The 26953-nt window shown below is 42.8% G+C and overlaps 1 protein-coding gene across 3 annotated transcripts in view; it reads right to left on the reverse strand.

Moving 5' to 3' along the window:
- Positions 1-2063: 2063 nt before the first annotated feature.
- The window catches only part of LOC140453218 (tumor necrosis factor receptor type 1-associated DEATH domain protein-like), a 42296-nt gene continuing 17406 nt past the window's right edge, over positions 2064-26953 (reverse strand). For all 3 annotated transcript variants that reach the window (XM_072547782.1, XM_072547781.1, XM_072547783.1), the window contains 4 exons: positions 15636-15780; positions 11977-12245; positions 10261-10501; positions 2064-6163 (listed from right to left, as the gene is read on the reverse strand). In XM_072547782.1, coding sequence (XP_072403883.1) covers positions 5868-6163; positions 10261-10501; positions 11977-12245; positions 15636-15771 — 942 coding nt within the window. In that variant the 5' untranslated portion in view covers positions 15772-15780 and the 3' untranslated portion in view covers positions 2064-5867. The remainder of the gene's footprint in view (positions 6164-10260; positions 10502-11976; positions 12246-15635; positions 15781-26953) is intronic.

Raw genomic sequence — 26953 nt, forward strand, 5'->3', positions numbered from 1 at the left:
TGCAGAAGAAATTGTCGTATTTTCAATTCTTGTACCAGCCAGCTAGGGGGGTTGGTGAGGGAACATCATTTCAAAGAAAGATACCTTTCTTCATTCTGCACCTTTCACCTTTATAATGGGAAGTTATTTTGCTAGAATAGCAGAGACAAAGTAGAAATTTAGTAATGGTATTTAACATTAGGAAGTGATTCGAACGGGAAAGTTGGAAAAAACTATCCCTTTGGTTGGTCAGTCAGCAACAAAGTTTCACCACAACAAAAAAAGAGGTATGCATGGGATGCTTTGTTACAGACGGCCATGAAGACTAAGAATGTTGCATAGTTAAAGGAAGAGTAGATGAATATTTGTTGCATGGTCAGCTAATGACAAGTGGCTGGTTTACAGCACCCACATTTTCTCAGTGGCTATCAGTGCCAACAAGCTGGGAGTCATAAAGGGTCTTTGCTATTATTCAGTAGCTGTAGTATATCAATGATTTCAATCAGCATGACCAAACCATGGCATTCCATTGCTTCCTTTGATGCACAGTCAATGATAGAATTGCAACTGGATATGTTAGGTCTTGCTAGGCTTTTTAGTCCTTCAGGGACAATACTAATAATAAAGTTGGCGGGCGGCCTATTGCAGTGATTCAGGTGGATGTTGCTAATCCTATGGCACCAATTATAAAACTCTGGAAATCATCCTGGTATTTGAGTCAGCAGATGCAGTCAACATTCTCTTCTCAACTAACATTACAAAAATAATGGGTTGGACATTCATCGCATTGTGAAACCTTGATGTAGATAAAATTGTTGCAGCACCTTGAAATAATTAACTGTAATTGAAGCATTTTGGCAAGTTCACAAGCATGGTGATATATATTAAATATTTCTCCTATCATTCTTATTGGAATAACATAACCATGGTTGTGATATTGGTCAAGATACGTTGCCTGAAGGAGAGACAAATTTACCAAGTTGGACTGTCACGTTTAAGTCACAAGGTACTGATTGTGAGCATCGTCGAGCAAGGAGAGATGGAGGCCCTCGATCCTTCAAAGCTTCCTTTTCCCAACAAGTCGGATCGTAGTTCTTTTTTTAAATAAAAGCATAGTCTGTGAGAGAGAACAGGGTGGCCAACTGTCTCATCTTTCAAAGGATTGCCCCTTTTTGTCCTGCATCCCTAAAGGTCTGCCTTTTATCTTGTATTTCTAAGAGAACTTGTAGTAGACTAATCCTGGGAGTCTCCCTCTGTCTTTGCTTCCCCTGCTTTTTGCTGGTGAGAATGCAGACCAGGAAGAGTAATGGTCACCGGAACCCCCAGCCAAAGTAATCTTTATGTTATTTCATAAAGCTTGTCTTCCTGTAAGAGAAGTACAGATAAAAAATAAATTTTACTCATTATCCCTTTCATTTCCTCACTCTCTACTTCAAGGTCGTGTTCTCTTAATGGCAATGCAGCAAATTTTAAAGACTTTCTTACCAACTAATGTGTTCACTCCATGCATATATGGTATACATTTTTCCTAATTTACTCTCTCAGCCTTAATTTACCTTTCTTATATTGTGTCTTGGCTTTCATTTTAATTATCTGCTCTACAAATAATTCAGGTTTCCCACTTAATTTAAACTCACTATTCACCATGGACGCCGCATGTGAACATACTCCCCATTTGCCTTCTGTGGCCTCTCAAGTCCACCATTAAATATTTCCCAGATTAAATCCGCTTAATTTGCCAACGGTTCCTTTCTTGTCTTCAAAGTCTGGTTCCTTTTTATCTCATTCAATACTTGCTTAAATCATTATGTTTGTTCTTGATTTACTGATCTTCACAATTGTATAATATGATTTTTTGGCTTCGCCCAAAATAAGCAGACAGGCCCTCAATTTAAGGTCTTCTCTGAAAGATGGGGCCTCCAACTATGCAGCATTCCCTCAGTACTACACTGGAGTGTCAACCTTGGCTTTTGTGCTCAAGTTGTGGACAGGGACTTGAACCTTGAAGCTTTCGACTCTGTGGGCAGAGTGCAACTGATTCACCACTGATACAAATGGGAATAAAGTGAATGGAAGAACAGACAGAGATCCTGTAGTTTATTGCTGGAGGAAGAGACCACCATAGATGGCCACACACATCTGGAGATCCTTGACACTATTTTTAAGTCAAATCATACTGAAAGTTGGTGTCAAGGTTAGGTTAGACAGAGTTACAGGCAGTGATCTGATCAAGGGGTCTGGATAGTGTGAAACTTTGAACATAGGTTCTCTCCGGTAGACGACAATGTTTTAACAGTGAAATGCCAAAACGAAACTGCTCCAATTTACCATCTGATAAATCAAAATTTGTTTAATTCTGTATAAAAGAATATGTGCATTTGCACAGTTGATTCAGCACTAAGCGATATGTAACAGCAGACACATTGAAAACTCTAGAACAACGAGAGCAGGAAGCAGCAAAAATGAAGATGTATATGCCATGCACGTGGATTTGTGTGTTTGAGGCATTTCCTGAATACTGTATGGGGTCCTTCAGTCAAGAACACATGGAATGATTCACCTACTTTTCAGTTGTCATTTTACCATGAGACAAACCAACTGACAACATGCATACCAAAACTATCATTAACTTGGCTTTGGAGATGAAGCCTCAAATGAATACTTTAAATACTGACAATACAAGGAAGAAATAGACAATTATAAACCAGCACAGTTTGAATAGGAACAAATGATTATAAAAAACATCCAGTTCAAACATGAGGAAGCTCATACAATTAACACAAAAGGATAAAGACAAAGATTTGAAATTTCCAACTAAATCATCAAATGTCTTAGAGGTATGTCTTTAAACAGTTGGACACTAAACAGAGAGGTGATGGCCTTGTGTATTATCACTGGATTTATTATGCCAAAGACCCAGATAGTGTTCTGGAGACCAGAGTTTGAATACCATCACAACAGATGGTAGACTTTGAATTTAATAATAAAACAAATCTGAAATTAAGAGTCTAATTAAGATGAACATTAATGCATTGCTGATTATTGGAAAAAAAACATCTGGTTCACTAATGCCCTTTAGGGAAGGAAACTGCCATCCTTACCTGGTCTGGCCTACATGTGACCCCAGACCCACAGCAATGTGGTTGACACCTAATGCCCTCATTCCATGAATAAACTGACAAAAGAAAGGCCACTGGCCTTTCCCCTTTGGGATTTGGATCGAGGCCCAGCCCAGAGCAATGGTCTACTTTCTGTTATGTTATTTTGGGTTCATTGAAAAATAAGTTTGGGCAGCAACAGTCTGGGGTCAATGTTGAAAACTTGCACGTAGTTGACAAACTGAGCGAGAAATGCCATGAGATGCCTGGAGCTAGAATGTGTCACTTTGTTGTTGTACAGAGTCCTAATTTATTTGGGGTCAAGACAGTGTTGAAGCAGGGACAGCTTTAGTTTTCATCGATGTATAATGAACGTTTGATACAGATTCTGGATGTCATTGAAGAGGTCAGAACACAAACAGCTTTCATCTCAGAGCGAAGGATAAACTGGAGCACAGTCATGACTGTCTTTTCTAATACATCTCAAAGGCACAGGCAACCAACTGATATAACATAATATGTCCAAAGGAAGAAATGATGTGCATTTCCACAGCACTGTTGACAACCTCAGGATGTTGCAAAGTACTAAACAGCCAATAAAGTTTTATTTTTAAAAGTATGGCCATTGCTACAATACAGGAAATGTGGCAGTCAGATTGAGCACAGTAGGCTCCCACAAATGACAATGAGAATAGGACTAAACAAACTGTTTTAGCAATCTTGGCTGAGGGATACGTATTGAACAGGACAGCAGAAAAATTTCCATTTTCTACCACCAATAATGCTAGAGGACCCTTAGAGACCTTGCTTAATATCTTAAGGGTGGCACGTGGCTCAGTGGTTAGCACTGCTGACTCACAGTGCCAGGAACCCTGGTTCGAATCCAGCCTCGTGCAGCTATCTGTATGGAGTTTGCACATTCTCTCCAAATCTATGTGAGTTTCCTACGGGTGCTCTGGTCTCCTCCAACAGTCAGGGACTGGGTCTGTGTGGGTTTCTGTTTGGAGGGTCAATGTAAACTTGGTGGGCCAAACAGCCTCCTTCTGCACTGTAGGGGTTCTATGATTCTATAATCTCAATTGAAAGAAGGAAACTTACATAGTGCAGCTCTTCCTTGGTATTACATTAAAGGGTCAGCCTGCATTATGTCTCTCCCTGGAGCGGGACAGAAACCAACAATGTCCTGACTCACCAAAAGGTCTGCTGCCCCAAGCCTCAGATGGTTTCTGACCAGAAGCAAAGGGCAGGGAGAAATTACTTCCCAAGAGAGAAGGTCAAATGAAGTCAGTTTTATGTAACTACTGAGTTTTAGTTATCATGCAAAGTAAGAGTAGATTGTCATGGTGCCCTCTAGACTGGAGATTCTTACACACACGAATGAATAGAAACAGCTCAGGATTACACACTAGGGTTTAGTCTCCTGTGTCAATCTGCTGGCAAATGTTTACCAGTCATTTAACAAAAAAGCCTCAGGGGCTGCCTTACAGTAACACAATAAACAAGATGTAACTACCACTGGAATCATTACCAGTAATTACAGAATGACCATTACCATGCTTCATCGAGTATCGAAAGAAGAGAGGCTAAAAGTTCTTCAAGAACTGTTTGTTGGGTGAGCTTTATTGTTGAACAGGTCTGTCTATCCAGACCCATAAGCATTGAAAATTGAGAGTTCAAGTGTTTCCTGCTCTTTTTCGATGATCAGAGTCAAAGTCACTGATTTTTGGTGACAAAATATGTCAATTTCCTGGAGTGGCTGCTATTGTACAAGTCTCAGGGGGATGCTGCATTTGCTTTTTAAGTCATACATTTGAGACTGCAAGCTGCCCCATCTAATCTACATCCAAGGGAGAGTCTGGCCTGCTTAAGGACAAAGGTGCTGCTAGAACTCAGACTTTAGATGTTTTGAATGCGGGCTCTAATTAGTAGGGGAGAGACAGAAAGATGTTATTTTAGAGAAAATTAAACATTTGCACCCAAAGTGAGGTCATGGGACACTTCGATCACCCCACATCAACAACTACCACGCCTAGAACTACTGTAGAGGAAAACCTGCAGAACAATTACAATTACACCGATCAATGCGATCAACCCCCAATCGCATCAGATCATTCCCTTGGCCTGGCAGGGAGAGGCTGACACAGAGAGGGCACGAGAGGTGAGTTGATCGGATGCTGATTCTGGGATAAGACTGTGCTGCAAGCAGAGGTTCACCAGGAATTGCTCAAACCCATTCAACATTGTCAGAAGAGATTTTCACCTGATGAGCTCGTGTTAGCACGTAAAAAGGGGACCAATACAATTTAAGACAAATTCAGAACAAACAAAAAACAAATTTGGTTCCTGTCATGATAAAATAAAATCATGCCAAAGTTTACATTGGAGATCTCAAATTAGTCATTTTTCATAACATTAAGCGTTAAAAAGACTCAAAATAAGCATTTCTGAAAATATTTGATTACTTAAAGAAATACTTGTGCTATCTCATAATTAATACAGATTTTGGCTTGCAAATCAATGTGGAAAATACTACATAGCATGTATTAAAATATGCATATGCAAAGATGAGAACTAGATTCAGAGATTATTTAAAAAAATAAGTGTCTTTGAATTCTGAAGGAAGTGGACTGCCTCCAACTGCCTCTGTCAGATTAAAAAATACATTTGCTCAGGCAAAATGATTAATTTTAATACAAGTAATAAAACTCTTTACCTTCCCACAATTTCCCTTCAGTTTTACACCTCACCATAAAATATTCCAACTTTCCTTAGGATGCAGTCACTTCCTTCTTAACTACTCGAGGTGTCCAGCAACTGCTCAGCAACTCCCACCAGTTCAGTTTCCTCCAAAACCTTGACCAGCCTACTCATTGTTGCTTTCCTCCCTTCGCACTGCATAAACTTGAGCAGCAGTTGATATGCTTGTTCATACAATCCTTCCCGTTCGTACTCAAAAGCGATATTGTCAATGGCAGGATCCCGAAGACCTCGGCAGCTTTTCTTTAACAAGCGGCCAACCTCCTTCCACTTCCTACCCACAGTTTTGGCAAAGGTGAAATGATCTTGCGAAGTTAAAACACGGTCATCTAGCGTGAAAAAAAAACAAGACATTGATTCGTTTTTCTGAAGCTGGGTGATTCAAATTCAATTGTTTTTAAAATCGGTTTTATTACATATAAGATGGGTTGCTCCCAATGAGAAACTTGGTGGCGCCAGAGAGGGAGAATGTGCCAATCACCTGGGTAACCCAATGCATAGTGCAGCAAAACACAACATCAGTAGATTTCATCATAGAGTCATACAGCATGGAAGCAGACCCTACCATCCAACCAGTCCATGCTGAACATAATCCCAAATTAAATTATTTCCACCTGTCTGCTCCTGACCCATATCCCTCCTAATCTTTCCTACTCATGTATCCATCCAACTGTCTTTTCAACTTTGTAACTGTACCTTGGCCTGGCAGGGAGAGGCTGACACAGAGAGGGCACTTCCTCAGGAAGTTCATTCCACACACAAACCACCCTCCATGTAAAAGATTTGCCTCTGAGGTCCTTGTAAAATCTCTCTCCTCTCACCTTAAAAACATGCCCCCTCGTCTTGAAATTCCCCATCTTCGGGAAAAGACAACTAGCATCAACTCTAATTACATCTCTCATTATTTTATAAACTTGTATGAGGTCACCTCTCACACCCCAGTCTATCCAGTCTTTTTCTTGAAAAAAGAAATGCTAACGTGAACCTCAACACTCTGGATCAAAAAGGGAAACTAACAACGTGGATGTTGGTAAGCTCATCTTTGGTCCCTAGAATGAACAAGGTGGGGACTTTTTCCCTTGAGAAGAGAAAAATGGAGAGGTTGTCTAATAGTAATCTCTCAGCTATTGAAATGTGTTGCCAGAGCGGACATGGAGAATAATTCCACTTATGGGGAAGAGTGATAAAGCTAGAGGCACACCCCCACCCCCACCAAACAAAGGAATAAAAAGTGAGAGGAACAATAGTTTTTTAAAAACTCCCTGTGTCCAATATTCAAGACAGGTAACATAGAGTCATAGTCATAGAGATGTACAGCATGGAAACAGACCCTTCGGTCTAACCCGTCCATGCCGACCAGATATCTCAACCCAATCTAGTCCCACCTGCCAGCATCCAGCCCATATCCCTCCAAACCCTTCCTATTCATATACCCATCCAAATGCCACTTAAATGTTGCAATTGTACCAGCCTCCACCACATCCTCTGGCAGCTCATTCCATACACGTACCACCCTCTGTGTGAAAAAGTTGCCCCGCAGGTCTCTTTTATATCTTTTCCCTCTCACCCTAAACCTATGCCCTCTAGTTCTCGACTCCCTGACCCCAGGGAAAAGACTTTGTCTATTTACCCTATCCATGCTCCTCATAATTTTGTAAACCTCTAAAAGGTCACCCCTCAGCCTCCGATGCTCCAGGGAAAACAGCCTCAGCCTGTTCAGCCTCTCCCTATAGCTTAAATCCTCCAACCCTGGCAACATCCTTGTAAATCTTTTCTGAACCCTTTCAAGTTTCACAACATCTTCCCGATAGGAAGGAGACCAGAATTGCACGCAATACTCCAACAGTGGCCGAACCAATGTCCTGTACAGCCGCAACATGACCTCCCACCTCCTGTACTCAATACTCTGACTAATAAAGGAAAGCATACCAAACACCTTCTTTACTATCCTATCTACCTGCGATTCCACTTTCAAGGAGCTATTAACCTTCACTCCAAGGTCTCTTTGTTTAGCAACACTCCCTAGGACCTTAGCATTAAGTGTATAAATCCTGCTAAGATTTGCTTTCCCAAAATGCAGCACCTCACATTTATCTGAACTAAACTCCATCTGCCACTTCTCAGCCCATTGGCCCATCTGGTCCAGATCCTGTTGTAATCGGAGGTAACCCTCTTTGCTGTCCACCACACCTCCAATTTTGGTGTCATCTGCAAACTTACTAACTGTACCTTTTATGCTTGCATCCGAATCATTTATGTAAATGACAAAAAGTAGAGGACCCAGCACCAATCCTTGTGGTACTCCACTGGTCACAGGCCTCCAGTCTGAAAAACAACCCTCCACCACCACTCTCCGTCTTCTACCTTTGAGCCAGCCATATAGATCACATCTACTGCTTTGTCCTCACCAATGTTCTTTGTTACTTCTTCAAAAAACTCAATCAAGTTTGTGAGAGCACAGAAATAAAAGGAAATTCAGCTGAACGGAAAAATCATCAATTGGTTATTGCAACAATATAAAAGAATCCAAAATATATAACATGATACATTTTTAGTCTGATGACAGACGACGTAACCTTCTTGACAACACTTAGTTTCACAACTCTGAGGACTATAACGAAATGGAATGAAAAAAGTGTAAAAAGTCTTATGGCCCTCAGCCTGAGGCACCACTAAATTATTTAGATAAAGTCTAAATTGTACAATACGACAAATAAAGTTACCTTTGCTCGAAAATGTGCAAAATGTTTTGCTGAAACATATCTTCAGACACTCTTAAAAATAATACAACAGCGTTTTCCACAATAACAGCTATTTAATATGTGCTAGTGTTAGCTCTGACATCTGGGCAGAAACAGCGACCAACACCATAATGCTACCACTTCTGCTCAGACAGTTTCTATAGCTTTCAGTCTGGTGAAAGGTAAGTCAGGAACTCAGATATTCACCTCTTCTGGTTTCCGATATATCTTTAGTGTAGAACTTCAAGTCGCTTACCATGTCTCACTGCTACTGTTTAATCATTTATTGGAAATAAATCTAGGATTAATTTTAACTGTCGTGCTTTGGTCAGATTACATTTTATTTGCCAACTAATAAAGTGGTAAGATAACTGTGTCAGACTTGCAGAGTTACAATGAGAAAGGTAGTCTCTGGAGCATACTATCACAAAATGATATCTGTAAAGCCACAGATTTTGGTTCATACGAGATGCAGACTGCTTATAGAATCTGACTGAATTACAGCAGATGCACCGTACATTTAACTCAGATACTGTGCTCAGACAGGCCAAAGACAGAGCAATAAATTAATTCCCCCACTTCTACTCCTATTGCAAGCTCAAAACAGCATTCACAACAGCCTTGAAACTAGTTCACATCCTGTGCCTGTTGCCTTCACCATGCTACACAGAGACTGACCAAAAAGGAGAAAAATAACTTGCGTGGATTCGCTCATTTGTTTTCTTCTTTATTCCATTCAGAGGATCAGGGTGTTGCCTAGAAAGTAAGCGTTCATTGCCCCAATCTCTAATGTTCTCATGGGAGGGGGGATAGAGAGCTGCTGTGCATTAGTCAGAGGGAAATGAGCCTGAGTGGGTTATTCTTTGGAGGGTAGGTGTGGGCGTGTTAGGCTGAAGGGCTTGTTTCCACACTGTAGGGAATCTAATCTAATCTAATCTAGAGGGCAGTTATGGTTTTGAAGATGAAGTAGTAACAGTAATGGATTGTCACCAACTTGAAGGAGAGCTTGGAGATGCTGCTTTGTCCATGCATCTGCTACCCTCACCCTTTGAGACTGCAGAGGTGGCAGGTTTGAAGGATTTGCCAAAGAACCCTTGTTGACTTGCTACGGGGTATCTAATAGAGGCTTTAGAGGCTGTAGCCATGTTGTGCCAACATTGAAAGGAGTGAATGTTTAAGATGATGTATGGAGTGCTAATGAAGCATTTTCTACATTCTGGATGTTTGCTGAAAATTTGATAACATCCATTAAAGAATACCTAACCTAACTTTGTTAGTTTAGTGAGTTTAGCAACCATGAAAGAAAATACTTCTGAACACGGTTACAGACATGCCTCCAAAAATCAAAGCATATTTAAAACATACAGCCCAACATCAAAGCTAAGGAGCAGCTCTTTCTCTCAGTCACTACACTACACATGAAAATACTGACGCCTGGATTTCAGGACCCCAATCACCAAGGATGCTCTCCAAAGCTCAGTCGCGAGTAGCTAATTTAGACTAACATATGCATACATGGAAATAAAACCAAGATTGAAGGACAGGGCACTAGAAAGAAAATAGCATATAAAAGTCCTGTGGATCGTTGACACGTGCCAATCCAACCAAGTCAGAATGATAGCTGTGGCTCTTCATTCTTTTGCAGGTCATTTCCAGTAACTGCACACCTGGAGCTCAGCACTCACCAAATAAAACACCTTGAAATTCAAAACGGTCAGTCGAGTACAAAGGGCTTCCATTGGCTTGGATTGAAGATGGCAAGATTGAAGGTGGTGAGATTGGTGAAAGGGTTGAGGCTGCTGTTGGGGTTTTTGAATTAACACTGCAGTGTGTCTCGGAGCTCTGGCAGCTTGAACTATATTCGAGGACCAGTCGTCTGATGTCTTCTTCCAATCTGGAAACTTCATCGTCACGGAGGTGGTTAGGCTGAAATATAAAATTTGTATAAAAATTAGAACTAACACTACAGCGGTCCAAGATATTTAAAGTTGGTGTGACCACGCGCTCGAGGGACAGAAAGCAGATTCAAAATTATTAAGCAACAAGAATAATCACTGCCGAAGCATTTTAAATGTGACAGTTTGCATTCAGCAAGGTGTCACATATAGCAGGGGGATAATGACCAGATCTCCTGTTTTATTATTGTTGATTGATGAATAAATAGTGAAGAGAGATACCTTGCAATTTTCAAGAGTACCAATAGTTCAGTTACATCCTGCTGGAAATCTCTTCTGAGAAATGGCATCTCTGAAAATGTAGAATTCATTTCACTGGAGTGTCAGTCCAGGTTTCCTACATGTGTCTCCAGAATGGGATTTTCTGACTTTGATGTAATACTATTTACACTTGGCCCCAGCTGATAGATGCATCAGCCTTTTCATCCATATAAATTTATGGTAAGTAGGTAAATTGAACGTAAAATCAAGGCAATCAGGGCAAACCTTTATAAATCTAGGGCTATGTCTCAGCTCAGATATTGTGCAGAATTCTGAGCACCATAACATAGGAGCATGACAAGGCCTTGATGGGGGTAAAAAGAAAATTGATCAGGACCTTATGGGGGATGCCAGGCTTCAATCACGTAATACAAAAATTCAAGGAACAGGGACTGCTGTCCTTAGGGAAGGCATAATAAAAACATTCAAAAGTTATAACTGGTTTTGAAGGATCAAAGAGGTGAGACTGCTTTCTCTGGTAAATGGGGTTGATCACCAGAGATCACGGATTTAAAATAATTAGAAAATAAACCAAAGGGAAGTGAGGATAAATGCTCTCATGTCGTGTGTTTTTCAGAGACAGACAAGAGTGTTAGAGCTTTCAAAAGGCAACTAGAAATGTCCTCAAAGAGAACTCATTTGCAGAGTCACCAGGAACGTGGGCCAAAATGGGACAGCTCATTAAAAATAAGTTGTCGCCTTGTGGTGGTACACTGGGGAGATTCCCTGCCCGAGTGAGAAGGTCCAAGTTCAAGCCCCCCTCCAGAAATTGATGGCCAAGGAAGCTGCAGAGTGACTATTACTTGTGAATCATTCTAATGCATGCCAACTCCAGGCAGCAAGAGAGTGATATTTGATCAGCCATGTGATGGAAAGGAAATTGGGATCTCTCCAATCACTGTCCACTGTTCAGACTACATCCTGCACGTAAAGGCACATATTGGACCAAGGTAATAATGGTCTCAGTTGCCTGGATGGCTGGTGTGGATTGGACTGGTGCCAACAGTACGGGGTTTCATTTCTGTTCCAGTTGGAGTGGATTCAGGCCTTGACCCTGATAGAGGATGCAACAGTGTGGATTGCACCTACATTTGGGCAGAGAACTTAAAATGATGATTTAAAAGAGCTGATACAAGACTGATACACCAAAGGGCCCCTTTCTGTGTGGTAGGATTCTACACCCACCTCGTTCTCTTTGATATGCCTCAGACAGTCTTCTGGATTTTCCAGGATGTCATCCAATGTCACTGTGCCAGCCTTAAGCTCTGTACTACAAGTGAAGTTGGGTATTGATTGGTTTCTGAAATGGTACACTAAAGCCTGCTGGAGTTTGTCATTTCTGTAATTGTGAAGAAAATTCTTGCATTTCCTTTCTTCTGTAAATTTCAGCTCGAGTCCAAAGCCACTGCCGTAAATTTTCAGGATTTCGACACCTCCGGAACTGCCAGCGGCATCTGCAAAAAATTACATGATATTATTAACCATGCAGACACTCCCACAATGTAGGGTGAATGCATATATAATTTGCTTCATTGAATTGTAAATAAAGGAGTTTTTATTCATTGAGCTGATAGTAACGTATAAAAGTTATAAAATGAAAGCAAAGTCTGGCCCAACCAGTTCACATTATTCAAAGATTAAGTGGTTTCAATCTCATTTATTCAGCCTGGACCCACGTTCCTGCAATAACTTTTTGAGTCTAAACTTGAATATTTACATTTCTATCACAAAACAGTAAAATTGCAAGTGAATTCCACAGTCTCATAACTCTGTGTGAAGAGGTTTCCTCTTGTTTTCTGTTCTAAACCTCATATTTAACAACAACCACATGTTGTATTTATGGAGCACCTTTAATCTAGTAAAAGATCCAAGTGACTTCATTAGCACATTGTCTAACAAAATACAGCTGCAAGACACAAAGATATTGGAAAGGTGAGGCACTCAGAATCCCTACAGTGTGGAAGCAGACCACTCAGTCCATTGAGTCCACACTGACCCTCTGAAGAGCATCCCACCCAGACCACTCCCCTACCCTATCCTTGTAACCCTGCATTTCCTGCTAATCCACTGAGCCTCCACATTCCTGGACACTGTGGACAATTTACCATAGCCAATCCACTTAACCTGCACATCTTTGAACTGTGGGAGGAAACCAGAGCACCTGGAGGAGAATCGAACAGTAGAATCGAACCCATGTCCCTGGCGCTGTGAGGCAGCAGCACTGAGTCACCGTGCTGCCCTTCAAACAGGTAGTTTTTAAATGGAATCTCTTAGAGGAAAAGAGGTAGAGAGATGGAGAAGCAGAGGGAGGGAATTTCAAAGTTTAGGGCCTTAGAATCTGAAGGCGCGGTCGCCAAGAAAGGGAGTTACTAATGTCGGGGATGCTCAAAAGACCACAATTTGATGCATACTGATATCCCAGAAGGTTATGGAGTTAGAAGATGAGGTATAAAGAGGCAAGAGCCATGAGAGGTTTGAAAACAAGAAAGAGATTGAACAAAGTTAAAAAAAAGGCACTATTTAATCAGGATATAGGTCACTGAATAGAGAAGTCATTGGTGAACAAGATTTGGGTGTAAGTTCAGATATGGGCAGGAGGACAAATGACAGGCTGGTCAAGACATTTTGGCATAGTCAAATCTAGAGGTCACAAAGGTGTATCTCTACCCCTCTCCAATTATTTACATCTACCCAGTCATATTCTTCACAGCTTGACAAATGTCAATTAAGTTACCCAGTAACATCTGGACCAGTGATTAAAGAAATTGCAATTTACCAAGTCCTTCTTCATAGCTGAAGAATAAAGATCTTTCCTTCTCCTCGGATCTTTTCCCACAAGTTCATCATGACCTTTTGGTTTTTTACATTTAACACTTCATGATTAAATTTAGAGTTTGACAGGATTATTTCACTTCCACTAACAATTCAAGGTGCTGTCTCTAATGGGCCATCATTTCTTTTCAGAAAAAAAAATTACTGTCACAAAGTAATTATCACCTCATACTTACTGATATAAAATTCCATCTGCCATTTTTTTTAAAGACCATTCTTCTATCTTCCAACCCCTTGTTTCTTCCTTTGATTGTCTAAAGAATTAATTATAACTCCTATTTTTGTTGCAAGTCAAAATTTTGACAGCACGACGTCCCTCTGAGGCCTCAGCTTATTAATCTGCACAGGAAGCTCTGGGACCAAGCTGTATGATACTCTGAAATGAAAAATGCCCTTAACTCTTCATTATTTGTCTTCCTTCTGCCCATTTCTTTTTCAAAATTTGGCATCCTCACAAAGCGATGATCTTGAAGCTTGGGGTAAGGTTGGAGGGAGGTTGAATCTTAGTTTAAGAAATCTTAATCACCTAGATGGGCTCAGAACCAGGTCTTTATATGTCAAGAGATGTGTAAACTCTGAGGTGATCTGATTTAAGGGTACATGATGATAGTGTTTGGGTTTGAAGGTTAGGAGGGATGGTGGGTTTTGGGGGGGTGGAAATGGGGAGGGTGTCACAATCTCAACTGATAAAAAAGACACACTGGGTTACACATCATGACTTGGATATTGTCCCAGTAAATGGCAAACACTGGAATGGGCTGCCCACTCATATGGCAATGCCACTTCATCCAAATTCTTCAATGGAAAGCTGGACTTGTTCTTCCTGGGACATCGATCACCATTCCTGAGAGGAACGTAATGAATGACGTTAACGAGGGCCAGATTCATTTCCTCAGTAAGCTCCAAATGTCTACAGATGTTAGGGGGAAAATTCTCACATATAATTTACTTGACTTTCCACTTCTCTCAGGAGATTCCATGTCTTGCAAGTAAAAAGGGAGATGTCAACAGGGATGCACAAACCACCAATGTTAATTTTCCTGTTCGCACTCCTGGATACATGTCCCACAGCTCACATTTGGCAATGTGCTACCTACATATTCAGGTGAATTAGTGCCCATTAAATGTTGCTTTTTAATGTTTCTCAAATGGGTAAAAATGTTTTATATCAAGGAATGAAAGTCTGTGGACACAACCTCATCAATCATTAGCACGTATTCACTTCAGATAATTCAACAAACATAGAAATTGTGGACATGATGAGAATATCAGAGAAAAGTGGAGAATATCAGTGGGGAAACAGGCCATTCAGCCCAACAAGTCTACATCAACTCTCCAACGGATATCCCACCCAGATTCACCCTCCTCCCTTGTCCCTGTATTTCCCATGGTCAATCTGCCTACCCTGCACATCTTTGGACTGTGGGAAGAAACCTGAGCAGATATGGGGAGAAAGTGCAAACTCCACACAGAGAGTTGCTAGAGGCTGGAATTAAACTGCGTCCCTGGTACTGTGAGGCAGCAGTGCTAACCACTGAGCCACCGTGCTGCCCCATGCAGAGTAATGGAGAAAAAAAGCCAAACCAATCACAACCTTCCCTCCCCCTCATACAACACTGCTTGTTGTACACATCAGCATAGGCTTTTTGGAGTGTTGTATTGGAAATGGGGTAGATAGTTCGTGGGATCCAATACTCTAACAACATAAGCTTTAACAAATTTAGGTATCCGAGCTGAAACAAAGATTTGTGAGATGTTAAAAATCTATTATATGACATATTTTGATGGTTTAATTTTCTCAATAAAGCTCCTTAGAAAGTGGAGTCATATCTGGACTGATTGATGGATTATTTTTAGTTCATTGAATGAACCTCTTAGTCCTTTTCTTAGCAACATTTACAATACTCAGTACGCTCCAGTGAAATGCAGTTTGCAGTCCAGCTTATTGCTAATAACTGGCACGGGAAATGAAGGTCAGCAATGTAAGGGACAACCTGTAGGTTGAAACTTACCTGCAAGTGTCAGTTTCAGGGCTTTATAAATTTTCAGGCGTAGCTGGGGTTCCTTGTACATGGCTGAAAGATCCATTTCATCGGAATGGATGAAGAGAAACACACTGCCCACCCAGGCCGGAGCTACAGAATCCATCCTCAGCCACTGCAAAACAGACAAAACAGAGAGGTCACTGAAACCAGCGTGGCTACCTCTTACATATATGCACACACTGACCAACAGGGGAATACAGTGCGGATCAAAACACATGCATCGGTCACTAAAAGTATTTCACGTACAGAGAAATATGAATCCTTTCCCAACTCAGCTCCAAGCGTTGACAAAAAAAAATGCTCAAGAGTTGACAACTGATCTGAGTCTTAGATCAAATGACATAAATGAAATAAAGGGACTGGCATACTGATTAAACTCTGTCACAAGTATACATGGCCATATGCTCATTTAGCTTCTATATATAGCTTATAGGTTGAACGTGGTTAGAGACAAAAAAAACCCTGCAGATGCTGGAATCCAAGGTAGACAAGCAGGAGGCTGGAAGAACACAGTAAGCCAGGCAGCATCAGGAGATTGAGTGTAGCTGATGTCGAGAGGATATTTTCCTCCCAATTCACCACTTCTTTATTTTTACTTTTTAAATATACTGATGCTCATGGACACAATATCAGAAATGAATCCACTTTGACATTTTGAAAAACAGGTTTCTTGTACATTGGACCGGATGATTTCCTTCTCCTGTGCTGTCACAAGCTTACTATTTTAATGTCCGAGTTTGGTCAAACCCAGTCGCTTTTTTATATGCCGTAATGATTCAGGTAAGCACACCGCCAGTCAGACTTTTGCAGGAAGACCCTGAGGAAATTGAACCTTATTATTGAAGGGAATGCCACCTCAGAACTGTGAGACAGTTGCAACAATTTGGTCAGATCAGGGATAGGAAAATGAAACAAAGTAGTGTAACACTGGTGCACTGGAGCATTACATATTAATACCAGTTACTTAGGGAAATAAAGCAAAAAAAAGGTTTAAATTAAGCCAAGAGAATGCTTAACCTCACGCTGTAAAATCATGAGGGGCAGTGATAAGGTGAATAGCAAAGGCCTTTCTGTAGGGCAGGGAAATTCAGAACTAGGGGGCATTGGGTTAAGGTGAGGAGGGGGTGGAGCAAGGGTAAAAGGGAGTTCAGGGTCAACTCTTTCCACACAGAGGGTGGTGTGTTCATTGGAATGAACTACCAGAGGAAATGTACAGATACAACATTTAAAAGACATTTGGGCAGGTACATGAATAGGAGGGATATGGGCCAAATGCAGGCAAATGGGACTGGTTTAGTTTAGGAAACTTGGTCGGCATGGACAAATTAGATCAAAGTGTCTGTTTCTGTGTTGTATGAATTTACGACTCACCTACAATTGCCATTAGCAACTTTCCTGGATCACTGACTAAATAGACTGAGTGAGATTTAGTGCCAACATATGTTACATGATTTTTTTTTTGAGCCATCCCTAAGAGCAATCTGCTACTCTCCAGTCAACCGGACGCCACAAGAGCCGAAACAGAGGAAGAATATCCGATTGACCAGACTGAATTCAAATCAAGTCCTGTGGAGTGAAAGATCAGTGACTCACCATTGCCAATCAGCCTCCACCACTCCAATGTGTAAGTAACCAAGGGTTATGGGAAAACTCAGGAATGTTGGATTAGCTGTGATTCTTTAAAATGGTGGAGCAGGCTCTAGGGGCCAAACAGCCTCCTCCTGTTCCGACTCCACATGGTCTTACGGTAAACGGCAATAAGGAACACTAATGACGACAGCCAAAATGTACCCATGGCCTTCACTAAACCCATGGTCTGAACAGGATGTGCTGTAAGAATCCATGAAAAACATTTAAGTTCAAATCCCAGCACAGCACATTGGAGCTCTGAGTTTCAGTTTTCAGGCTCATTCAACACCTGATATTTCCACAGGCCCTTCCTGCTCTGGGTACATCCGGTAACTAAATGTGAAAGCCTTCGACAGCCAACTGTTCCTCCACCTTTCACAACAAGTGCTCTCGGTTGAATAAGCAGACTAATTACAATTCCCACTCCCTCTCCTGAATGCTGTGGCATATTCTTTATACCTTTAATCGAGCCTGACTTATTGTAGGCATTTCTGTTTCAGAAAGCAGCTCTGTTAATTATCCTCGGCCTCCCACACTTGGTGCCTGGGTTTGACAGTCCAGCTGTGACTGCCACACTGCGTACTCCCAAATCTGCAGATAAAAGGTCTCTGTGTTGCCTGACAAGGCAGTGCAGCAACTCACCAGCCCTCATCAGGAAAACAGTCCAGTCAGCCAACCCTCATACCACCCAATGTACTGTCCACAGCCTCAGAAAGCAGTAAGTGACTGGTCCTTTGCACCATGGTGTTGGGGGTGGAAGGGAGGGATGGGGGCAGTATCAAATCCCAGGTCTTACTGCACAGAATGTTAACTCCCTCAACTGTACATGTCAAAAGCTTCTTGCTGGCACACTGCCAGGTGAGGTCACGTTTTCCTCAGCTCCATTTATCATTACATCTGAGAGAACCTGAGAGGTGCGAGGGAGGAGCAAAGGACTTCTGGGAAAGTTTTAAGTGGGTGGCTGAGGGGGGAATCGAGCAGATGTACAGGGAGGTGGTCACTCCCCAGACACAGGATAAGGACAGCTGGGTTATTGTCAAGGGGAGGAAAGGGAACTGATGATCAGAGCAGGATCCCCTCAGCAATAAGCATACCGTTTTGGATACTGCTGGTGGGGACAGCCTACCAGGGGAAAGCCATAGTTGTCAGGTCTCTGGCACTGAAGCTCAGAAGGGAAGAAGGGGGGAAAATAGAAAAGCGCTAGTGATAGGAGACTCAATAGTTAGACGGATTGACAGGAGGTTTTGTGGTCAGGAACGGGACTCCCGGAAGGAATGTTGCCTCCCTGGTGCCAGGGTCTGGGATATCACCGATTGGGTTTACAGGATTCTGAAGGGGGAGGGGGAGCAGCCAGAAATTGTGGTACATATTGGCACCAATGGTATAGCCAGGAAAGGGATTGAGGATCTGAAAAGTGACTACAGAGAGTTAGGTTGGAAGCTGAAGAGCAGGACGAGTAGAGTAGTGATCTCAGATTTGATCCCGGTGGCAGGAGAAAGTGAGGTGAGGAACAGTCAGCGAATGCAGCTTTACACGTGGCTGTGAGGCCGGTGCAGGAGGGAGGGCTTCAGATACCCAGAACATCGGGATACCTTCTGGGGAAGGTGGGACCTGTTCATAAAGGACAGGTTGCACCTGAACAGGAGGGGCACAAATGTCCTGAGTGAGAGATTAGTTCGTGTGATTCAGGAGGGTTTAAACTAGTTTGGCAGGGGTGTGGGAATCAGAGTCACATGTCTGAGAGGGGGGTCAGTTGTGGATGGGGCAGTGACAGAATGTGTTGAATCTATCAAGAAGGTTTCTCACGTGATGAAACAAAGGGATCGGTTGAAGTGTGTCTGCTTTAATGCAGTGAGTGTCAGAAATAAGAATGACAAACTTAGAGCATGGATCAGTACTTGGGGCTACGATGTTGTAGCCATAACAGAGACGTGGGTTTCACAGGGGCAGGAATGGTTGCTAGATGTTCCAGGGTTTAGAACGTTTAAAAAGAACATGGAGGGTGGAAAAAGAGGAGGGGGTGCAGCATTGCTAATCAGAGAGTGCATTACAGCTACAGAAATGAAGTTTGTTGAGGAAGGTTTCTCTGCTGAGTCAGTATGGGTGGAAGTTAGGAACAGCAAGGGAACAGCCACCGCATTGGAGATTTACGACAGACCACCTAATAGCAGTAGAGAGATTGAAGATCTCATAGGCGGGCAGATTCTGGAAAAATGCAGAAGTAGCAGGGTTGTTGTTATGGGAGATTTCAACTTTCCCAATATCGACTGGAACCTCCTAAGTGCAGATGGTTTGGATGGAGCTGTTTTTGTCAGGTGTGTTCAGGAGGGTTTCCTTACTCAGTCTGTGGACAGACAGACAAGGGGAGAAGCCATTTTGGATTTGGTGCTCAGCAACGAGCCAGGACAGGTGTCAGATCTCCTGGTGGGAGAGCACTTTGGTGAAAGTGATCACAACTGCCTCACATTTAGCATAGCCTTGGAGAGGGAAAGGAGCATTACTGAGGGAAGATATTTAATTGGGGAAAAGGAAATTATGATGCTATCAGACAGGAGTTGGGAAGTACAGACTGGGAGCAATTGTTCCACAGAAAGGGCACAATAGACATGTGGAGACTGTTTAAGGAGCAGTTGTTGCGAGTGATTCATGAATTTGTTTTTCTGAGACAGGTAAGAAGGGGTAAGGTTAAGGAACCTTGGATGACGAGAACAGAGGAACTTCTGGTCAAAAGGAAGAAGGCAGCTTACGTAAGGTGGAGGAAGCAAGGATCTAGCACAGCTTTAGGGGATTAGGTTGAGCAATTCATCAATTTCACCAACACATTCCACCCTGACCTTAAATTTACCTGGACCATCTCTGACACCTCCCTCCCCTTCCTGGACCTCTCCATCTCCATTAATAACGACCGACTTGACACTGACATTTTTTACAAACCCACCGACTCCCACAGCTACCTGGATTACACCTCTTCCCACCCTACCTCTTGCAAAAATGCCATCCCGTATTCCCAATTCCTCTGCCTCCGCCGGATCTGCTCCACCACAGGACACACCAGATGACCTCCTTCTTTAGAGACTACAATTTCCCCTCCCACGTGGTTAAAGATGCCCTCCAATGCATCTCGTCCACATCCTGCACCTCCGCCCTCAGACCCCACCCCTCCAACCGTAACTAGGACAGAACGCCCCTGCTGCTCACCTTCCACCCTACCAACCTTCGCATAAACCAAATCATCCACCGACATTTCCGCCACCTCCAAAAGACCCCACTTTTTCCCTCCCCACTCCTTTCTGCCTTCCGCAAAGGTCCCTCCATGACCTACCTTGTCAGGTCCACATCCCCCTACAACCCACCCTCCCATCCTGGCACTTTCCCCTGCCACCGCAGGAACTGTAAAACCTGCGCCCACACCTTCTCCCTCACCTCTATCCAAGGCCCTAAAGGAGCCTTCCACATCCAAAGTTTTATCTGCACATCCACTAATATCATTTATTGTATCTGTTGTTCTCGATGCGGTCTCCTCTACATTGGGGAGACTGGGCGCCTCCTAGCAGAGTGCTTTAGGGAACATCTCCAAGACACCCGCACCAATCAACCACACCGCCCCGTGGCCCAACATTTCAACTCCCCCTCCCACTCTGCCGAGGACATGGAGGTCCTGGGATTCCTTCACCACCGCTCCCTCACCACCAGACGCCTGGAGGAAGAACGCCTCATCTTCCGCCTCGGAACACTTCAACCCCAGGGCATCAATGTGGACTTCACCAGTTTCCTCATTTCCCCTTCCCCCACCTCACCCTAGTTCCAAATTTCCAGCTCAGTCACTGTCCCCATGACTTGTCCAGACTTGTCCTACCTGCCTATCTCCTTTTCCACCTATCCACTCCACCCTCTCCTCCCTGACCTATCACCTTCATCCCCTCCCCCACTCACCCATTGTACTCTATGCTACTCTCTCCCCACCCCCACCCTCCTCTAGCTTATCTCTCCACGCTTCAGGCTCATTGTCTTTATTCCTGATGAAGGGCTTTTGCCCAAAACATCGATTTCGCTGCTCGTTGGATGCTGCCTGAACTGCTGTGCTCTTCCAGCACCACTAATCCAGAATTAGGGGTTACAGGCTTGCTAGAAAGGAGCTCAGAAATGGACTGAGGAGAGCCAGGAGGGGCATGAAAAAGTCATGGCAAGAAGGAATATGGAGAACCCAAAGGCATTTTACTCATACGTGAGGAATAAGAGAATGTTGAGGGAGTAGGTAGGGTCGATCAAGGATAGCAGAGGGAACTTGTGTATGGAGTCTGAGCAGACAGTGGAAGCCCTAAATGAGTTTTTGCTTCGGTTTTCACCAAGGAAAGGGAACTTGTTGTAAACGAAAGCTTAGAGGAGCTGGGATACGATCTTGACCAGATCAAGATTGATGAAGTTGATGTTCTGGAAATTTTGGAAAACATTAAGACTGATAAGTCCCCAGGGCCAGACCAGATTTATCCTAGGCTGCTCCGGGAAGCGAGAAAGGAGGTTACTAAGCCGCTGGTGACGATATTTGCCTCCTCACTCTCCACGGGAGTCGGACCGGAGGATTGGGAGGAGGCAAATGTTGTTCCTCTTTTCAAGAAAGGTAATAGGGAAATCCGTGGCAATTATAGACCAGTCAGTCTCACGTCTGTGGTCAGCATCGTTTTGGAATGAATTCTGAGGGATAGGATTAATGACTATTTGACAAAGCATAGTGTGATTAAAGGCAGTCAGCATGGCTTTGTGAGGAGCAGGTCATGCCTCACAAATCTTATTGAGTTCTTTGAGGATGTGTCAAGACAGGTCGATGATGGTTGAGCAGTGGATGTGGTGTATATGGATTTCAGCAAGACATTTGATAGGGTTCCTCACTGTAGGCTCAATCATAAAGTCAGGAAGTATGGGATACAAGGAGATTTGGCTATCTGGATTCAGAATTTGCTGGCTGACAGAAGGCAGAGAGTGGTTGTAGATGGAAAGTATTCTGCCTGGAGGTCAGTGTTGATTGGGGTCCCGCAGGGCTCTGTTCTTGGGCCTCTGCTCTTTGTAGTTTTTAGAAATGACTTGGATGAGGAGTTTGAGGGGTGGGTTCGGAGATTTGCAGATGGCACTAAGGTTGGAGGTGTCGTCGATAGTATCGAGGGCTACTGCAGGCTGCAGCGCGACATAGACAGGATGCAGAGCTGGGCTGGGAAATGGCAGATGGAGTTCAACCTGGATAAATGTGAAGTGATGCATTTTGGAAGGTCGAACTCGAATGCTGAATAAAGGATTAAAGACAGGATTCTTGGCAGTGTGGAGGAACAGAGGGATCTGGGTGTGCAAGCACACAGATCCCTCAAAGTTTCCACCCAAGTGGATAGGGCTGTTAAGAAAGCATATGGTGTTTTGGCTTTCATTTGCAGGGGGATCGAGTTTAAGAGCCGCGAGGTTTTGCTGCAGCTCTACAAGCCCCCGGTGAGACCATATTTGGAATATTGTGTCCAGTTCTGGTCACCCTACTGTAGGAAAAATACAGAGGCTTTGGAGAGGGTGCAAAGAAGGTTTACCAGGATGCTGCCTGGACTGGAGGGCTTGCCTTATGAAGAGAGGTTGAATAAGCTCAGACTTTTGTCTCTGGAGAGAAGGAGGAAGAGAGGAGACCTGATCGAGGTGTACAAAATAATGAGTGGAATAGATAGAGTCAATAGCCAGAGACTTTTCCCCAGGGCAGGATTGACTAGTATGAGGAGTCATAGTTTGAAGATATTCGGAGGAGGTATAAAGGAGATGTCAGTGGAAGGTTCTTTCCGCAGAGTTGTGAATGCATGGAATGTGTTGCCAGCTGTGGTGCTGAAAGCAGAGTCACTGGGGACATTTAAGCAACTACTTTTCATGTACATGGATAGCAGTGAGTTGAGGGGTGTATAGGTTAAGTTACTATATTTTACATTAGGATCAAACTTTGACACAACATCGTGGGCCAAAGGGCCCGTTCTGTGCTGTACTTTTCTATGTTCTAACCACCATCTTATAGACAGACAGCCCTACATATTGCACACTTACCATCAGCCCCCTCTTTATGGAGGAAACCAACACCCACACAAATGGCCAAATATTGAAAAACACCAAAATATCCCCACAAAGGTTTCCACACTGATTACACATTGCCCTGAGGAATAACAGAACTTCCCGTCTTTTTTGACTTCAAAACTTGCATCCTTTTTCCAACTGCAGTCGCTATGTTTCTCGTTTCCTTCACTGTAACTTTAGTGATCAAAGGGCCAAACCCTGGAATTCCCTTTCTGAACCTCAGGCTCACATTCCTCCTTAAAAACACTCTTTTAAACCTCAGACCAAATTAAGCTTATGATTGCCTGTCCTAATATTGCTTCGTGTGGCTTGGAGTCAAATGTTGTTGGTTCATGGTTGTGGGAAATGCATTCTGAAGTTTTGCTAAATTTAAGGCATTATATAACAACACGCTATCGACCGGTTTGGCTAGTGCAGGAACCGGTCTTTATTTTCTCCTGTACAGCAGTTTCCCCCTCCCTCCAGGTGATATCGTATTGCTGGTACAATCCTCGCTTCCCAGAAGAAAACACCATAAATCTTATATTGAGGAAAAACTCCAGTCTTGTTTCTAAAACGGCCGTCGTATGGAGCAGGGTAGGAGCTACTGTGAAGGCTTTGAAACAAAACAACCTATTATTAGCTAGATTGTCTGGTCACCATACCTGCGTTTACAGAGTCACAGCACCACCTACTAGTAGGAAGACAGTACCACATTGATCTGTGATTTCAGCCAACAGGACCACATTCCATTGCCATTCTACGAGCGGGAAAAATTCAGCTTTTATTTCTCCTTCTCACCAACGATATATTTGCAAGAACTGTGTCACTCAACATGATCTCCTCTTTATGACGCAAGATTCCCTGCTTGTACACCCAGTTCATACTCTTAGCAAGTTTTGAGAAATTTGTAGCTCAGGTTGAGGTTCTAGACATAGGTTTGCTCGCTGAGCTGGAAGGTTCATTTCGGGACGTTTCGTAACCCTACTAGGTAACATTTTCAGTGGGCCTCCAGGCGAAGCACTGTTGATGATTCCTGCTTTCTATTTACATGTTTGGATTTTTTTTGGTTGGCAATCTAACACATCGAGTTAGACCCCATCTACCACCCCTTGAGAAAAAGAACAGGAAATGACATCACCAAGCCAAAGAAACCCAAACATGTAAATAGAAATCATCAACAGTACTTCACTCAGAGGCCGACTGAAGATGTTACCTAGTAGGGTGACGAAACATCTGGAATTGAACCTTCCAGCTCAGTGAGCAAATCTACATCCACAGTTTATACTCTCTTCCAACCTCTTCCATCAGGCAGAAGATACAAAAGCTTAAACACACATACCAACAGGTTCAAGAACAACTTCTTCCCTGCTGTAATCAGACTTCTGAATGGACCTCTCAAATTTCAAATCTATTGTTGATTTTGCTTTTTTGTACATCTTTGCAACTGTAACTTTGTATTCCTCCCTCTGTCCAATTACCTTTGTTTGTTATGATTTGTACTACAAAGCGAAACTTTTCTTTGTACTTAGGTACATATGACAATAATATATCAAATCAAAAAAGGTCTTAAGTCGATCAAAATAATTCCAGATTTTGCATTTGATGTCATCTGTCATTGCCCTCAGCAAACCTGCTCAACGTCCAAATGTTTTCTTTTAAAAACATAACTGCAACCCAAACTTAATAATCAGAATACCAAATACCCGATTAGCTAAATGGAAAAGAATCAAGCGTTTTCTTTGAATATAAAAAGCAGAAAAATCCAGCATATATTTCAGTTTCCTATACAATAGCAACTGAAGGTGATCTTGCTGCTAGATTATACACACAGATGGCCACAGGCTTTACCACTGATTCAATGGGATTCCGGCCCTGGGTTGGCATCACTCAGCTCTCTCTTGCTGAAAATAGTACCAACAGAGACATGCCACAGAATCCTGGGACTCCATTCTCTCCCTGTAGGAACAATTTGAGCTCCTGGACTTCAGTCTGAGACTCGTTCCAAATATCGACGAATCTAAAACTCTTGTTACATTCCCTCTAAATTGGTTTCCTTCTGCTCAGACCTCCAAGGTCCGTTTGTGACAGTAACATCCAAAGCCGGAAGTTAATGCAGGGAAAGGTGTCGGCACACAATCGATGCGTTCAGACCCTCTGAGTAGCTGCTATTCCAAGCGTTCTATTCCACGCCTGTCAGCTCTCGAAAAAAAACACGTCAGCAGTGTGAAGGAATACTCACTTGTCCAAATGAATGCAGCTCCAACAACACTATCTAGGACAAAGCAGCCTGCTTGAATGGTATTCTATCTGCCATCTCAAGCATCCAGTCCCTACACAAAGGTAGCAGTATGGTCTGTCCACAAGTTGCACTGCAGCAATTTGGCAATCTGCCTTTAACAGAATCTCCTACCTGGAGGCAGAGAGTAGTGTATGCATGGGAATGTTTGCATTTGCAAGCTCCCCCATCAAATCTCCTTCTGTTGGATAAGGTTAAAGATAACAAACTGATAAGAGGCTTTACCATGGGCTGTCGTGTGAGTGGAATTACGCTGAGTCATTCAGGCATACCACAAGCCAAGACTGCAGGAAACAAGTAACTGCTGTCTCTACCAAATAAGGTTTACATTTGGATAAAACATTCAGGATTAGTCACCTGCATGGATAAGTCCAAATCAGACACACACTTGACACAAGAGACCTGTGTCTGAAAAGCCTGACCGGAATAATCTACTCAGCAGAACTTCGAAGAATAACATTGCAGGAGGTACCCTACATCAGGAGTTGTTCAGAAGAGTTTCAGCCTGGCCAGCTGTCAATTCTCCTGGGTAATAACATTTGGGGTTAGTTACACAAACCAGGGTACCAAAAGATAGTGACTGAGATATCTCTAGTCATTAAAAGTGTGCATTATTTGTTTAAATACTTAATAAATTGTGTTTTGTAGAGCTCCTAGTATATTCATCTACATATGTACTGTTGTCTCTCAGATACAGGAAACAGAATTTGACATCTCGAGGGCATCAGTAACAAGTAGCTTTAATTTACTCAGATGCTGGTCTGAGTAACCTCTGATTTCCAACACTCTGCTGGAGTAAGTTAGGTCGAGGAAGGAGACGTTGCAAGTTTGGTAATGAGAAAGACTTAAAAAGAATAACGGGCTCACTAAAGAAGTTGGTGCTAACACAGAATAGTGGGTCCAAGGGACTCTGTCTGGAAAGGAGTACTCCAACAGGATATGGCTGGGAAATGGCTGAAATACTGAGTACAATGGTAGAACCAGTACAGGAACACATGGGGATACTGTCTGGAGCACACATAAGATGATACAGGAAAAAGGCACTTTGCAGAAAGTATTGGCAGTAAGTTGCACATTGGGCAGAAAGCCAGCAGTGACACTGAAGCTGTGAACAAAGGTAGTGAGCTTTGAGAAGAGATGAAGAGACTGACTGAGAAGGTGAGGAATTTATAATGCCAGAGAGATGCAAACCTTATGCAAATGAATCAGTATCAAATGCAGTGTGAGAAACTGACAAGAGAGAAAAAAAAGTGAAGAGGAAACTATAAGGGCTCATACACAGAGAGAAGAG

This window comes from Chiloscyllium punctatum, chromosome 26, assembly GCF_047496795.1.
Source record: "Chiloscyllium punctatum isolate Juve2018m chromosome 26, sChiPun1.3, whole genome shotgun sequence".
In the NCBI taxonomy this organism is placed as follows: domain Eukaryota; kingdom Metazoa; phylum Chordata; class Chondrichthyes; order Orectolobiformes; family Hemiscylliidae; genus Chiloscyllium; species Chiloscyllium punctatum.